Source organism: Malurus melanocephalus, unplaced genomic scaffold, assembly GCF_030028575.1.
Source record: "Malurus melanocephalus ecotype Western Australia unplaced genomic scaffold, MMel_1.1 scaffold_657, whole genome shotgun sequence".
NCBI lineage: Eukaryota > Metazoa > Chordata > Aves > Passeriformes > Maluridae > Malurus > Malurus melanocephalus.
This window is the reverse complement of record NW_026623889.1, coordinates 107,290-123,530: the sequence shown is the minus strand read 5'-3', so window position 1 is coordinate 123,530 and position 16,241 is coordinate 107,290. Positions and strand designations below refer to the sequence as shown.

Sequence of the window (16,241 nt, the reverse complement as noted above, 5' to 3'; positions counted from 1 at the left end):
CTTATCTTTGAGTGGTTCCCTGATGACTGGGGTCACCCTGACACTGGTGGCTTGCAGTTTCAGAAAATTTAGTGGAAATAATTCTTAGCTGAAGATCTTGGTTTCTGCCACTGCTRTCTAAGGCTCCTACTGCCATCACCTCAGCCCAGGCCGAGGCAAATGAGCCTTTGCCAAGAAGAACCAGAATTGGGGGATGCTGGGCTCTGTCCTTGTCTGTGCAGATACCCAGACCCTGCAGCAGATGGTGTTGGGGGTGTGTGATGTGAGGGGCTCAGCTGCACCATCTCCAGGTGCAAACGCCCTTGGTCCAGCGTGGTCAGCCAGCCCCAGGCCTTTGTCCACATCAGCCATGTCTGCCTGCACCCCTCCCCTGGCATCTGCTCCTTAGCCCTGCAAAATAAAGGGATTCCTGCACCCTGGAAGAGGAGSAACACCACATCCAACATTCYTAGACTMATTTAAGCATTTGCCAAAGAGAAAYGTCCTGATGTCACAGATACTAACTTTTTCATGGTGGTTTAAAGATTCTTCCTCTGAAATTGTACTTTGGTCATACACTGCTCACTGAGGAGAATCAGCCCATCACTGCTGACTGCAAGGATTTAAAGACATGCGAGACCAGCTTCTGCCTGTGGATGCCTACCAAGAGTCAAGGCAGAAGAGGTACACCCTGACTCAGTTACAAAGAAGCAAGGAAGCTCTTCCCTCAGAGCTTCCATGGCTTCAGGAGCAGCAAGGCATGGCCTGAGGACCTTGTGTGCAACTTCAGGACTTGTGATGATCAGGCCCTTTGCATTTCACAGCAGGCCACCCCCATGGCTTTCCACTGCTGCTCCCACTGAGCAGCAGGTTCCCTGGGGCTGCCATGCTGCAGGGCCCCTGGGTGTCGTCTCACCAAGGAAAAGTTTTAGGAAGAACTCAGAGAGGGCAGGTGAAGCTCAGCATCCACACAAATTAACTCTCTGAGGCACTTAAGTTCCATTTTCATATTCACACATGCTACCAAGAAGAACCAGAACATGACCTAAGTCACTGAGCAGAGAACTCACTCATTCATCTGGTTAGAGACAGGCCTTTGCTTTACTCTGAAGCAAAGCTGACTTGGGGAGGATTCTGTCTTTGAACAGCCAGAGTTAGGTTACCTTGTAGAGCAAGCAGTGAAAGTTCTCTTTGAAGCTTGTGAATTTTGGGTAGAGTAGCTGGGTAACAATGAACACACCTTCAGCCAAAGTGACACCCATCAGTGACCTGGCCAGAGATGGAGAGCAAGCCCTATTTCACTGACAGAGCTGTTCCAGAGAATCTGCAASTGGATCTTCCCAACAGGACATGCACAAAGAACATCACAACTTTATTTGCACTTCCAAAGTGTAAAATACATCAAAATTTAACTGTATAGTATTAATTTAAATTCTTTCAAATCACAGAGATTCCTAAGCCCAGGCACAAAAATAGGCAGGAAGCTAAAGTTTAAAAGTCTCACAGTTTTAGACTGGCTAAAAGTGTTACAAATCATCAACAGAATATGACCCAAAGGAGCTACATTTTCAGACACCTTCACCTGAGCTCTATCAAGTTGGGCTGTCTATAATATGCAATTACTTGGCATTCTAATGAACATAGGAGCCTAGGGAGCTGACACTGCATTTCACGATCTCAGAGCACTGGTCAATGTTTTTGTTTATCCTGTAGAAYGATTCCACGTACTCAGAACGGCCCAGAAGTTCAACAAAATCTTCATCGTGAGTAATCACCAGAAGCTGAAAGTTGCGTTGGTGTGAGCGGCTCTTTATTATCCTATAAAGAGAGATTATTTAGTGTGCATTTTTCCAAAAGCCCTGCCAGTATTAGAGAACTTATAAATACACAGCAAAAGCATATTTCACTATCGATAATGAATGATACGAACCATTGAGCAATCTAATACTGACTAGCCACTCTTTTATTAGCCACATAAAAAAACCCCTTCAAATTATAGAAATATTATTTTTTCWTTTCCAGATAGAGAGGGAATCTAAAATTACTCACAATAAAGATGTGCCAGCTTAAAATACAATTCACTACTGCCAACTACTATGCCCATTTGTAAAATCTCCACTGTTAAGCATCACAAGGAGTGCTCACTTACTCCATCAGGGCATGTGCCAGGGACTCRATGTTTTCTCGGTCGAGGTTGGTCGTGGGCTCATCCAGGGCCAGAATGCCACAATTAAGACAGAATGTTTCCGCTAGGGCAAGCCGAATGATGAGAGAAGCAAGCACCTGAGGGAAAGCAAAAAACATGAAAATCTCAAGCTTCAAAGTGTTTAAAACAAGCTGCTTTTAATACCATTATAAACTGTGACTGAAGTTTGCAGAACAATGTGCTGACAGTTCACAAAATGACAATAACTAGTTAGTTACTGAAAAACTACATCGAAATGTCAAGTTTGAATTCAAAGACTGACTCTACAAAGAAGTACTCAAAATTGAGGAGACATTGGAAGTGAGGACTCTGATCTGAGGTAAAGAAGCTACGACAGTGCCATTTGCATTACCCCTGCACTCTGCTCAAGCCCATCCCACTGCAGCAGGTAGGGTGGAAATTTATCTGCATATCACCAAGTTTGAGTTACTGAACTCCTGACTTACTGAAACTGAAGACAGTAGGATTTAACACCTTCTATGTTAGTTTTACATCAACACACGTAATCATATTTACAGGATCTTCTGAACTACTAAAAATTACAGAACACTCGATGGAAACTGCTGCCAAAAATATTTTCCAATTATCATGACTGCTGGCATCACATTTCACGATCAAAGAATTCTCAGAATATCAGCTAAGAAACTCGAACAAGTTTCACTCTCGCTTACATAGGACTCTAACGCAACATCCTAAACTGTTCTAGGAGGGGACACATTTAATAGATCACCCAGGTGGAAATAACCCTCAGCTTGTGTGGGTGTGGTTAACTGTGATGAGCCTCTGACCACAGGTATTGTCACAGCTGGTGTGACATCAGGCCCCAAAGCTGGATGGGCAGACCACAGAGATGCAAGCTGCTAACACAGGAGGAAATGCAATGCCTGGAAGTATGGCTCAGTGTGATATCAGTGACCTGAACTGAAAGGTTATAGTCAGCAGCAGGTGAAAGCAGCATGACTTGGAGGAAGAGAGGTCCTATCATCTTAGAAGTAGATGCAGTTGCAAAAAGAAGACCAAGGGCTCAGAAAGAAAAAAACATGTGAGCCAACTGTTAGATCTGAAGCTGAGGTAACCTCAGTGGTAACGGGCAAGAGACAAGACTGGGAGGGCTTGAGGAGAGAGAGAAGTCAAACCCTTCACTCCAGCAGGGAATCAGTCTAGTGCCCATCTGAAACAATGGATTCTGGCAACCCAGAGCAGGGTTCAGACATTCAGAGTCATATACTATGTTAACACCCAGACACAGTGAAGGAATGTTGTACACATTAATAAATGACAGTTTGGTCACTTGACTCCTCTGCATTCACCTGAGTCAGCTTYCAGAATCCCTGTTATTGTGTACTGAAGACAAAGAGACATTACCTTTTGCCCAGCACTACATCTTCCTCGCATATCCAGGGCTGTATCTCCCTTCACCATTACTACCCTGTAATTGTAATTTCTTCTTTTGTCAGTGGCTGAGACATTCTCATCTGCATCAGAGCGGATTTCTATATATTCAATATCTGAAAATGGGARGGAAGTTTTTACATTATCAAAATCTTTCATAATATCCTAGGATTAATGGGAGATGAGAGGTAGAATAGGCAGTAACAACAAACATTTGGTTCAGAACTCCCACTAGATCCATCTTGGAAATTAATTTTTCCAAAAGGAAGGAGTGAATTCATGAACTTGCCCTGTCTCAGAGAAATCTAACCTTTGGAAAAGCAAAAATTAACTTTATTTATCCTCCAAGTTACTGTATAATGTGTAATAAAAAGATTATAGTGGTGAAGAACAGATATTGCCTTTAGAATGGAACCAGCTATTTTCCATCTTGGGAACAAACACTATTCCATATGCAGTGCTCAATATCAAATGGACACACATGGGCAAAACTGAAAAAAAAATACTACATACCTTGTCCTCTGTAAATGCTTCGCCACAGATCTCGAATTATTTTGTTGATTTCTTCCATCTTCATGCTATGAAATGTCATTATTGCTCTGAAGAACAACAGCAAAAAAYGCAAATTGTTAGAGATGCAACCATGGGCTGCTACAGACTACTAGGGACTTTAAGGCAGGCAGCAGCTCCCTTTCCATTCCTTAAATACTTTTACTAAAAACATAGAAAATACTAGTTTATTTTGAATGCAGTAGTATCCAAAGGGTAATGACCAGCCATTGTGTAAATAACTCTACTCTCACAAACAACTCAGTCTCAAGAAGCAKGAAAGTAATGAAGACAAATATACTTGCAGTCACTCAATGGAGAGYGACTTGACCTGACTTTTTAAAAGATTTATAATTTATGTGTGAGGTGTATTTTCAGGCTGACACCAAGAATATGAATCTGATGTTWAATCTTCCAGAACAAGAGTGTTACTTTTTGGCACAGTCTCCGAAAAGGACAAACAACAGCAGGACAGGAGAAACTGAAATCTCCTCAGAGCAGAAAAATCCTACTAAGAATATAATTTATAATTACCCAAAGAGGCATTATGACAAGAACTACCATTCTCTTCAGCAGCAAGAGTAACACAGGATATCATTAATAAGTTTTGGTTTAATTTCTCTGGTTAACAGAGCAGCATGACTTTAGTCCAGTGACAGATGAAATCTTACAAAGCATTCAGGCAAGGACAGGTCACTGCATTTCTAACTTGTCTTTTTAAAGAAAAGCTACTCTGGAATGAAAAAAAAATGCCCACTCACTTAATGGCAATATCTTCTTTCAAAAACTGTGGTGGGAATAAAATATCCTTCTGAACTGTACTTTTACATATACCTTTCCTACCTTTGCTCCTCCACCTGTCCTGGGGAATACTGAGGTATCAACTCTAATGGGTTCTGTTAAGCAAAAATGAAGTATTTTCAACTATTTACTTAACCCCAAGAATGCATCCCTCATCAATATTTATCTTAAATCTCTAAATAAAGTCAATACAGATCATCTGATAGCATAGAACGCCCAAGATGTTGGTTTTCCCAGCCACAGATACAGCTTTGGCCATTAGAGTTAGCTTTTGTCTCACTGATTTTTCAGACGATTACCGATAAGTGATGCTTATCTATTTTTCTTGAAATTACAAGACTGTTTTCCTGTTTAGCCTTAAATAGAAACAATAGAGGATTTGACACCATACCAAAAAATTCTAAAACAGAAATTCTTGGAATGCATTTCCATTACAGCTGAAAGGGAARAATTATACATGCTCTGAACAACTCAGATCTTCACTCAATAAATTTTGTTTTAGTTTACATTCTAATATTGTTTTTACATTATTTAATGTTATTATTAAACCAACTTAGAACASGGTTCCTCTAGAATGTCTTTTCACCTTAGAGAGTTCTCATTTATTTTGCTTCTCTTCTTGACCATTATGCTGTATGCTCAACCACATTATTACTCTTCTGTGCTCCTTTTTCCAGCATTACCAAACCCTTTTAAACAGCAGGCCAAAATTCCATACTTTATTCAAGACATGGGTGTATTGAGAATTCCTACAGCAGCCAAAATTCTTCTCTTTCTTTCTTTCCCGTTTTTTGTTCCTAATATTTATCTTTCTGCCACTGAGCATCAGTTTTCTGTTTCCTGAAATGTATCCACTGATTCCAAAATCCTTCCCCRTTGTCCATCAAGTTGTTCACTGCTATTCCATTATTATAACCAAACAAATAGGGTTTTTAGGGAGCCACGTTTTATTTTGTACATGCTTATAAATGTAGAGATGCTCTTTTTGGCCAGTCAGTCCAAGACTAGCAAACATGCTTCCAGAGGAAACAGAAACAAGCACACATTTGCTATACTTTCCATCAAATGTCAGACATGTTTCTTATGATCTTACCTTCTTTAACATCAGCACAAAACTACTCACACTGGAAAAGGGAAAAAAAMCACCTCTATATTGCAATATTCTTGAAAACATAATTATTTACCTAAGAWGATGATCTACCTGGCGTATCTTATTCATGTTAAGATATGACCAATATATGTTAAAATATACTGCTATAGAAATGAAAGTAGAAAGGCCCAGRTTAATAAAGAAGGATTTAAACATGGAGTTCACCTTCCCTTAACTCTCTCCAATCATTGCAAATATAATCCTAACATGTACAACCATAATTCCAAACAAATCCTACAGAGAACTGGGAATAAAATCATAATGATCATCAGACTTACCTATGACTGTACTAAATTTCAATTAATACCAATACATTTACTATATGTACATTATACACATTAACTTAAAAATTTCCTACCTCATACCAATCCTGTGCAGTTTCCAGTACAGTTTCATTCATGTGCTTACGAAATTATACTTTATGTTTTCTTAATAGTTAAATGCCAGAATTTATAAAAAGAAATTATCAAGGAATCATACCATATMAATTTACTATTTCTAAGTTACCCTGGAAACCTGAAATTGAAAGATGCTTTTGCATCAAGGTTATCAATACCAATTAAGATGAAAACATTTAAGAATCACAACCATTTGACAATACTTACTTATCAAGAGCCTTGTAGTAAAGGTCCAGATCTTTGTTCACCAGCTCTGTTGTTCTCATGACAATCATCATGTCCCTGTATTTTTCCTCTGCATCTTTGAACTGTGGCTCTCTGAGCTCCTTTCTAWAGCGAACAATCTCCTCCTCGAAGCCACGCTGGCGGCCAAGTGCMACGTGATGGTTCCTTTTCAGGGATTCTATTTTCTCCTCCAAACGTTTTTGTTCACTGTGAAACCACAATTGATACACAAGTATTTTGTATTTAGTGTTACATTTTTTTTATTCAGGGCTCTAATTTTATGTTAAACGTTGTTGAAATAGAAATCGTTTTAAATTGGTTAAGAACATATTCAAATCACTATTCTGAGTGCAAGAATAAAGCTGACAAGTTCAAATGCTAAAGTGTTGTATGTAGAAACATATAAAATAATTAATTTCATAGATGGAATTAAACTGGGATACTGAGCAAAACAGGATTAATTATTTAGTAAGCTCTAGCACACCAAATAAATATTTCACATGCAAGAACCAGCACAGTAGGGATAATTACTTTTCCAAAGTGTTTATTATCTAAGCAGTTATTATTAAACTACTGAAGTAAACATAAAATTTGCTGCTGGAACCTATGTGAGCAGACTGAAAATGAAAACTAAATACTCTTTATGAGTATGAAGCATGAATTATTTAATTGTGGATTTATCAATAAACAGGTATGAGCATGTATGTAAATATCTCTATTTCTAGCCAGAAGCACTGCATAATTTCACTGAGCCTTTTACATTGTTGTCAGGGGGATATGACACAAACACAGGTGTGAAGGAGGATGTGGTCTGCATGAGTGGGTGGAAAAGTGGACGAGGACACAGTAAAACCCAGTGACTACAACATTCAAATATCCACTGAAACCTTGTGCAAAGCACACCGTTCTGTTTTGAAGGTGCTTACTTTTTCATCTGGGGGACTTTCATTTCTCCCATCTCCTTCATAAGTTGTTTAATATTGTCTTCAACTTCTTTGAGCTCTTCATTCCGCTTCCTCAAAGTGAGATTATCCTCCAGCCACCTTTCTTGTATCTAGATCCACAGAAAGTAAGAAGTTGGATAATGTTTCAGTACATTGGTTCTCAATTACACTGTTCTGCACAACTCTAAAACATGCTCCAAGCATAAAGTAATTGACAACATTAAAAATTATCATAGTGAGAACTTATCTTGTCCTAGAAAAAGAGTATAATGGAAATCAGAAGCATTATTTCATCTTTCAAACTGAAGTAACACTTAGCCATGCTTACTGTCACAAGTGAACCCAAGAGTCATTGTTTGTGAGAATATTAATCTGTGTTTCAACCAGGACAAGTAGTTTAGATTGAGAGTTAATCAAGTGCCCTATCTCAATTCTACAAGTTAGACAGTAAGTGACAAAAAGTGAAGTAGAATGGGGAAAGACATACTTCCTATAAGGAATGTAAACAGTTTTTGAAGCACAGACACAAGAATTTGAAATACATKACAAATCTGGAGGAGCAAGCAACTTTTGGTGCCTGCAGTTTGTACTTTACTTAAAAAGGCAGGTATCCTCCATATAAAGATACTTCTGAAAAAGCTGACTACTATCCCAACAGACTTAACTCTAAGAAATACCGTAAGATCATAGTTAGAGATAAATGGTTTTCAAATGTGCACATTCAAATCTCAAGACYATTTTCAGCCTAATGCATGTAGAACAGCTATCCTAACAACTGATCAAATCAATCAAGAGGAAATAAATTTTACAGTACAACAGACCTTAGCAGACTTAACCCAAAATAGGAATTACTTCAACTWTGTCAAATATAAAGAATATATCCACCTTTTGAGTGTCAATATCTTGCCGAATCATCTCCATCTCTTTACTTATCTTTTCCTTCTGCTTCTCACAGGCAGCCAACTGCGAACTTACTTCACCAAGTTCGGACTCCTTTTGCTAAAGAAATAAAATGGTATATGAGTTAAACACAAAAGTACCTTTGATGCTAATTTTTCATTGACTTGTTTTTAGATTACCTTTTTATAGTCTTCTTTTCCTTGTTGAATATAGTTTTCAATTTCTTTCACGTACTTGTTTATATCTTTAACTTTCTCATTCATGGCATTCATCTGCAGAGAAAAGATTTCAAATGAAAYGTGGTCTTATGCCCAAGAACAGACATGATGTGTATCAAAGATGACATATTGGGTAACACTACTGCCAAAGTACAATATCTTATCATAACTCCATTTYGTTTTCTAGTAAAGCCCTTCAGCTTTTAAAATCCAGAGGCTCCTTATAAGCATGMAAATATTTCCCAAAACTAATGAGGGCCACTTCACCTGGGAAAAACCAGTGTGCCTCTTGGCAAGGATGGGTGATGGTCACCCTTGCTGCTCCCTCTTGGGTCTATTAGGAAAGGTTTTTGAATGCCAGAGGTCACTAAATACCAACARATGCCCCAAGAAGCCTTTTGTCTAGACTGCCAAAGGTTAATTGCAATTGAGTTCGCGTCCTGACTGACTTGTGCTCCTTTTCTTCCCTAAAAGCTCCATCAATCTAAAGTATCTGCTGAAGTCACTGAYGTTTCCTAAAAGCACACTCATTGCCACAGCTTCCATCCCTGCCTGAAAAACAGTATCTCATCCTTTCTAGCAGCTGTGCCAAGAGCAAACAAACCTTCTCTTGTGTTTCTTTATTACTTGCAGTCCTCTTATTCACTAGATCCTCCTTCTCCTGCTGCAGTTTGTCTAACATTGCATCCAAAGGAAGTACCTGTTCTTTTGCTTCCTGAAAAGTAGTTGGAAAAAGTAATTTTTATTTTTGCATTCTAGTAAAAATCAGTAATTTTTCAAGTGGTATAAAAAGTAATGTGGTTACTTACATTCTGGGGGTATTTAAAAGAGGAAATGTGAAAATATGTACTAAAAAAAATCTGGAAATTTCCAAAGATACACAACAGCAGCACAGGACAAATATTTAAAAATCCATCCCATTTGCTAGGACTAGAGGCAATATTAAGTATGACAAAATGATTATTTGTTATTTCAAGGCCAGCAAAGCTAAGGGTTAGACAACTAAGACGATTTCTCACCTTGATCTCTCTGCATAAGGAGCGAACCTCAGTGGTTAACTCCACGGTCTGCTCCTCCAGCTGCCGCCGCCGCTGCATGCTGCTGACAATCTGCAGCTTCTCTGCTTTGAGCTCATTAACTGCACTCTTCAGCTGCTGAATCTGGCTTTGCTGGTCCTGCTTCAGTTTTTGCTTTAACTCAATTTTACCAGTAACTGCAGATGAAAACAGAGTCAATCTGTTATTAAAACCATTATTGTCATCCTTATGAAAATTCAACTCTAAATTAAGCTAGTACAACTCCAAAAACTTGTAACAACAAACTAGGAGAATACAGTGATTTGAGAGTGTAAAATAAGTAAACTAAAATTTTATGGCAATGAATTTGGAACATTACTTTCAGTGTAAAAATGAAGTAACAGGTCTGTAAGACTTACCTGTATCCCACAAGTGTTTTTTCTCTTGTTTTTCTTGGCTTACTTGAAGAACGGTTCTACTTAAATCAACTCCYAGCAACTTAGCCTCCTGCTGAGCAATTTTTCGTTCAAGATCTCTAATATCAGTCTGAAAGTATGAGCAAAAGTACCATTACTACTGTATTAGTGTTTAACAATGTATTTTTTTATCTTTGGCACATAAGAACAAGCTCAGGCTTGAGAAACATGACTTGAGAACTTCAAATTTACCTTCTCTTCTGGAGCAATGTCACATCATAAGCAGTGGGGTTATGTGAGCCACAGGCATCCAGGAACTGGAATTCCTGACTGTGGATGGAATCRGGCAGTAAGGATGCACAGGCCTTTGAAATCCCCAGCTCACCTCAGGGCAGTTCCACGTGCAACCTGTCCCTGTGATACTGGAATTGCTGGAGCCCTGGGAGCTGCTGACATCTCCACCTTGTGAAATGCTCTCACTCCTCTGCCKGGCCCCAGGTTCTCTAATTACTCTCCTGAAAATCTTTGTGTTGCTAATAAATGCATGAAGACTGTTCAAAACAGTCTCCTATGCYAGAATGATAAAAAGTGTAGGATTTCTCTTTCCTTTTACCATATATTCAGATGGCATAGAATGAGGAAACACATGTGAGATGCTGCAAATACAGTGACGCTAATGACTATAAGGACYGAAAAACATTTTGGTGTACTTGTGGTCATGCTCTATTCTGGGTTATACTTCTTTTTTCAGTTAATATAATATGGAATTGAATCAGAACTCAGGGAACTCTGTGGTCCTTGAAAGAAAAATAATTTTATAAATTGAAGTTTTATTAGTACAAGATGACCTATGTTATTGTCTTGGGAAGTATTTTAAAACAAAGACCTCAAAGTTTTGTCACATTAGTGAATAATTGCATATTTAAGTGCAAGTGAGTATTATTTTATATACTAAAAAAATATTACCAAAGCATACCTGGTACCTTTCCATCAGTGTTATATCCTGTAAGCATGCTTTGGCACCTTCTTCCTCAGACAAAGCTATCTGCAGGAGTGATTCATATTCTTCTATCTCGCCCTTCAGGCTTGTTAAATCTCTGTTTGCATTCTGGATCTGGTTCCTCAGGTCTGGAATTTCCTTATCTTGGAGTTCAAGTACAGTTCGCCTTGAATAAAATACAAATCCGTAAAATTTCCTCGGTCAAAAACAGCAGCATAAATTGAAGACATTCAAGATCATAAAACCCACTGTATGATTTAATAGTGGAAGACTAAATTTAGYTAAAATAGTAACCCCTTAACCTTGCCAACATTTAACTAAGCTTATGTAACACATCCACCTAATTTTAGGTGACATGATACAAACAAGTAAACAAAATCTCCTTTGGTTTTTAATTTCATTTTACAGCAAGTGCGCAGAAGAAGGTAWAAAACACTGTACAAGAGTGCCCTCTTGTGAAAGAAAGCTCTACCCTCATAAATTCTCAAATTCTCTCAAAATACTTTCCCAACAATGACATTTTTTAATTAATTAACCAGCCCTAAAATAAAGCCTCCTTGATGTCAGAGTAGTTTTTAATAATCAAACCCCAAACACTGGAAAGAAAACTGCTCCCAACAACATGGTTTGCTTAGTACTTTACCGCAGAGGTTTAAGACTCATCATTTCATCACGTTTTTTCTCCTTTCTTTTAAGCTCAGACTCCGTTGACTTCAGTTTGTCTGGGGCAAGGCGCAGCTTGGACTGCAGATCACTAATGACATCTTGCAGTTCAGCCTCTGTCTGAAAAACCCTTTGGCAAACTGGACAACAAGACTGCTTCTCCTCTGTCAGCTGTGTAATGAACTGTGAATAAACTGCAGTGGCTCCAGCAAGCACAGCTGGGTGAAAAACAGACAGAAGACTTAYGTTGAATAAACAGTGCATAATCAGCTAAATTAGTGTTTCAGGRGGAAAAGTAAAGCTGTACATGAATTTACCTCGCTGTTTGGAACTTTTCTCAATTTCATCTTGAAGTTTGTTCAGGTCACTGTCAAAATCTTGACTTCCACAAACATCAAAAAGTTTTGCTTCATGATTGGACAACTGGTCTTCTTTTTTTCTTAGCTCATTACTGGCATAAGTTTTATCATACTCTACTGATGCCAGTCGTTTGCTGAAATATCAATGCAGAAACTCTTTTTGTTACCCAAATCCAAAGATTTAAGCTGTTTAAGCAAAACCAAAAACCATGGGAAGGTAATCTGAAATTGGTACTACAGAACTATTCRCCAGTTCTTCTTTATTGATTTTGCAGGCAATCTATAAGCATCTTTTTATTCATCAGAATACAGCAWAAGTGTTTAATTTTAAATCCCTTTTGTTTTCTAGATGATTACTGATGAGAAACTTCCTACTCTTTTTAATTAATTGTTTTATATAATCAAATGAAATCAGGAACAGGTAATCACACACAAACTTGTGATATATTGAGGAACCACTCTGTGACTTACAAGAAAATCACAAGACCAACAATTTCCAACACAAGGCACATTCATTCAGCTAGAATTAGTACAAACAACTAAGGATATTCAGTTTTTGCTATCTGCTTTCAGTGCTGTCTTTGACACACTACACACATAGTGATTTTATTAACTAGCAGATACTGTATCAGCTCTACATCACAGGAACTCTGCAGGATGCTTTCTCTGATTTTGCAGACAGCTAAATGAACAATAACAAATTAAAGTATGAAAAGTAARTTGAGCATATTAAACTTTCTAACATTTAAATTCATAATTACATAAATATTTGTGATAAAATAATTGATTAAATTAATACCTACTTAAGATTAGCAAGAGTATCCCTTGTCTGATTGATCTTTTTATTTTTACCATGAAGCCAGTCTTCAAGCTGTTTTTTATTGGGGAAGTATCCCAACAGTGATGTTAGTTCCTCAGAATGTCTTGATTTTACTTTTCTTATCTGGTCTTCTTTCTCTGCCTGCAAGAATGAAGCATTTTAAACAAAATTTTCCTATCTCCAGGTTTATAACAGTCAACRCATTCATTAAGCTAATGGCTTCTGTGAAGTCAGACAGAAGCTCTATATGTCATTGTTGATAAACACMTGAAAAATATACTAATGTTGGAGGGATTGTATCAATTTCATGTCCCTCTCTTATGAGATATTGATAAAAACATTACCTTGTCTTTCTTCAGCATTTCCATTTGGGTAATTGTTGTGGTGTGCAGATTCAACTGCTCCATCTCTTGATCCAACCTCCTAAGAGCTTTGTCCAGGTTTATTTTCTCATTTTGCAGAGTCTGTACTTCCCGTTCGAGTGTTTCTACATTGCTGTTCCTCTCAGCCTTCTGCAGCTCATGTTCCTATACAAAAATAAAGGCCCAGAAGACACAAATAATTACAAAAATCAATAAAGATCTAACTAAAGGAAACTGAAGAAACCTCTTCAGCTGCCTGGCAGCAGTATCAGTAGCTGTTATGGGAATGACACAAGATTTGTAAAGAATACATGAAAGAGGACAAAGGCTGTGATGCTGGTGTGGGGCAAGGAAAGCCCCAATTGGACACTGGATGCAGTCCTGGAATGCAGCACTGCCCCAACGTGCCCATGCTTTTACCAGAAGCTCACTCATATTTAGTTTGATTTTCTGTATTTTAGTATCTACCGTATATTAAATTTGGAATTACTCTAGTCTGGAGGCTAGAAAAAACATTGTCAAGCACTGAATGCATGTAACTGTTAACAAACACAGAAGGCTATAAAGGCATAACCAGCTGTTCAGCTGGAATATAAAATGCTTGTAACTTTATCACGTAAAACACAACCAACTAGACCATCTCACACACAAAGTTATCTTGAATAATGTAGGTACTATGGAATTTCTAGTTCCAAGTTTCTGGCTCAATAATTTAAAAGTAACCAATCTTGTATTGCCAGTTGTGCTATTATCCTATTTACAACTCACCAAGCAGAAGCAGCATATTCTATATGTGCACTGTACAAAACWGAAGCAGTGAACAGACCCTGCCCCAAAGGGAGCATTATCTAAACAGACAAAGCATACAGGGTGTTAAAAGGGCAAAAACACAGCTGAAAGAGTAAACATCAAGGGGAGATTATGGTTTTTGGTATCTTTTCTTAATGATAAAGTCAAAAGCTTTTATTGTAAACTTCTATATTTTTTTCAATTATATACTAACTTACCGTTTTGCCAATCTCCTCATCCAACTCACTAACTCTGTCTGAAAACCCCTCCAGCTGCTGCAATTCACTTTTTACATTCTTCAGYTCTGCTTGTTTCTTATTTTGAATGTCTGATTTCAGGTCAATGGTTCTTTCTAATCCAGTTTTCTGGTCTCTTATTTCATCTATCTGTTTTTGTTTCATTGCTTCTTTCTGTGCAAACTCTCTCTGAAAGAAGATCAGAAATAATACATAATTTTTTCACATGAAAATATTTTAAAAACTTTTTCACACTAGTGTGCAAATATTCACCACAGTAAAACACTGAGATACTGAGAAAACTACAGCTTTTCCAAAACTTACTGCTGAAATGTTTTTAACAGGAAAATGCAGATGCATCATACCAGTAATGTTCCGTGAGAGCAATTCCATTTTGAACGGGACTTCAACAAAAGGTCATTTATTTTTAAATCAGTTGMCCACTGTCATTCTTCCTCAGGTGTTTGAGATTATCAGAGATCYGCTTGTATGAGGGCTGCTAGAAAAGCCTATCTGACAAACTGGCTGCTCAATAGCCTTGATGACCACTCCTAGTTCCAGAACTAATTTCCATCAGAAGATACAGATGGCACATAAGCATGAATCCTAGAAAAAGAATGGCTTCAGTTCCCCCCACAACACTTCCTCCCAGTACCATGAAAACCCATATGGACTAACAGCACACCAGTGGCCAATACAAATTACACCACTTAATCAACAAAATTCTTACCATCATACGACTTGCAGCTTCTGTATCTCTGTCCTGTCTCTCCTTCACCAGCCTGTGAAAACTGRCAATGTGACTTTCAGTGAAAGGTGCTCGTTCAAACCCATCGAATTCCAGCTGTGCTGCCAGAGACTGAATTAGGGAATCCCTGGTCATKATGTGCTCTTGGTGACGATCTGCCTGCAGCTGAAGACGCCCTTCACAAAAAGAAAAGTGACACCAATGTTCAAAAACTGAGGCAGAAGACACATTTAAATGCAAAGCCAGCTTGACTATTAAAGCCTTTGAAACCTTGAAGTATTTTTGAACAACATAAAAAGCTACAATGTAAAATCAAGCTGTAAACAGAGATTGCTATTTCAGCTAACTAAAATTTTATTAATTAAATACATCAACAATTCAAAAGCAAGGCTCTTAAATAACTAAGTATATTATTCTAATTTTAAAAACGCCCGAACATAGTTTATGTAAGCATATATTCTGTGACTAGACTACTAGAGCTTTGCTGAAATTTCCATAACCCATCAAAAGGCAGATATACAATTTAGAGAAGAACATTAACCTAAACATTATCTCTGACTAGTCCCCATGTGACACATGGAGAATGCTGGGCATTCAGCTTTCACATTTTTTCTCTGTTATAAGACAAAATGTACTACATGATGTAATTATAGCTCAGAAAAAAAGCACATTAGAAACTCCAGGAGAAAAACACCAAAACTTATCCACCAGCAACACTATCATACCCCAATGTGCATCCTGAACCCAAACTAATACACATTTTACAAGTTTTGTCCAGTTCAGATCACTTCATTTATCAGTAGCTCCACTTTAGATCTTCATTACATTAAAAAACAAATAGAAGATTATAAATGAAGTCTAAAATACCTCGTTCAATAAGCAGCTCTGATTTCTCACTGTTATATCTCTGGCACTCTTTAGTGGCTCTATCTAGGTCACGCTTATAGTCCAACAGTCTCTTTTCCTTCTCCTTCACTATTCTCTGGTGGTTCTGGTATCTATCCCTTAGTTGTTCATCTGTTCCTTGAAAMACCTGTGCACCACATACAAATTTATAAGTCAATTATTGA

At 37.8% G+C, this 16,241-nt stretch overlaps 1 protein-coding gene across 2 annotated transcripts in view; it reads right to left on the bottom strand.

The window, feature by feature from the left end:
• Positions 1-1,323: 1,323 nt before the first annotated feature.
• Positions 1,324-16,241, bottom strand: part of RAD50 (RAD50 double strand break repair protein) — an 18,966-nt gene continuing 4,048 nt past the window's right edge. For both annotated transcript variants that reach the window (XM_057383730.1, XM_057383731.1), the window contains exons 8-26: positions 16,039-16,204; positions 15,154-15,347; positions 14,406-14,612; positions 13,381-13,563; positions 13,020-13,177; positions 12,175-12,350; positions 11,838-12,075; positions 11,171-11,360; positions 10,198-10,324; positions 9,782-9,975; positions 9,367-9,477; positions 8,724-8,816; positions 8,530-8,643; positions 7,627-7,754; positions 6,683-6,907; positions 4,091-4,176; positions 3,551-3,693; positions 2,129-2,262; positions 1,324-1,797 (exon numbers count right to left, since the gene is read on the bottom strand). In XM_057383730.1, coding sequence (XP_057239713.1) covers positions 1,611-1,797; positions 2,129-2,262; positions 3,551-3,693; positions 4,091-4,176; positions 6,683-6,907; positions 7,627-7,754; positions 8,530-8,643; positions 8,724-8,816; positions 9,367-9,477; positions 9,782-9,975; positions 10,198-10,324; positions 11,171-11,360; positions 11,838-12,075; positions 12,175-12,350; positions 13,020-13,177; positions 13,381-13,563; positions 14,406-14,612; positions 15,154-15,347; positions 16,039-16,204 — 3,054 coding nt within the window. In that variant the 3' untranslated portion in view covers positions 1,324-1,610. The remainder of the gene's footprint in view (positions 1,798-2,128; positions 2,263-3,550; positions 3,694-4,090; positions 4,177-6,682; positions 6,908-7,626; positions 7,755-8,529; positions 8,644-8,723; positions 8,817-9,366; positions 9,478-9,781; positions 9,976-10,197; positions 10,325-11,170; positions 11,361-11,837; positions 12,076-12,174; positions 12,351-13,019; positions 13,178-13,380; positions 13,564-14,405; positions 14,613-15,153; positions 15,348-16,038; positions 16,205-16,241) is intronic.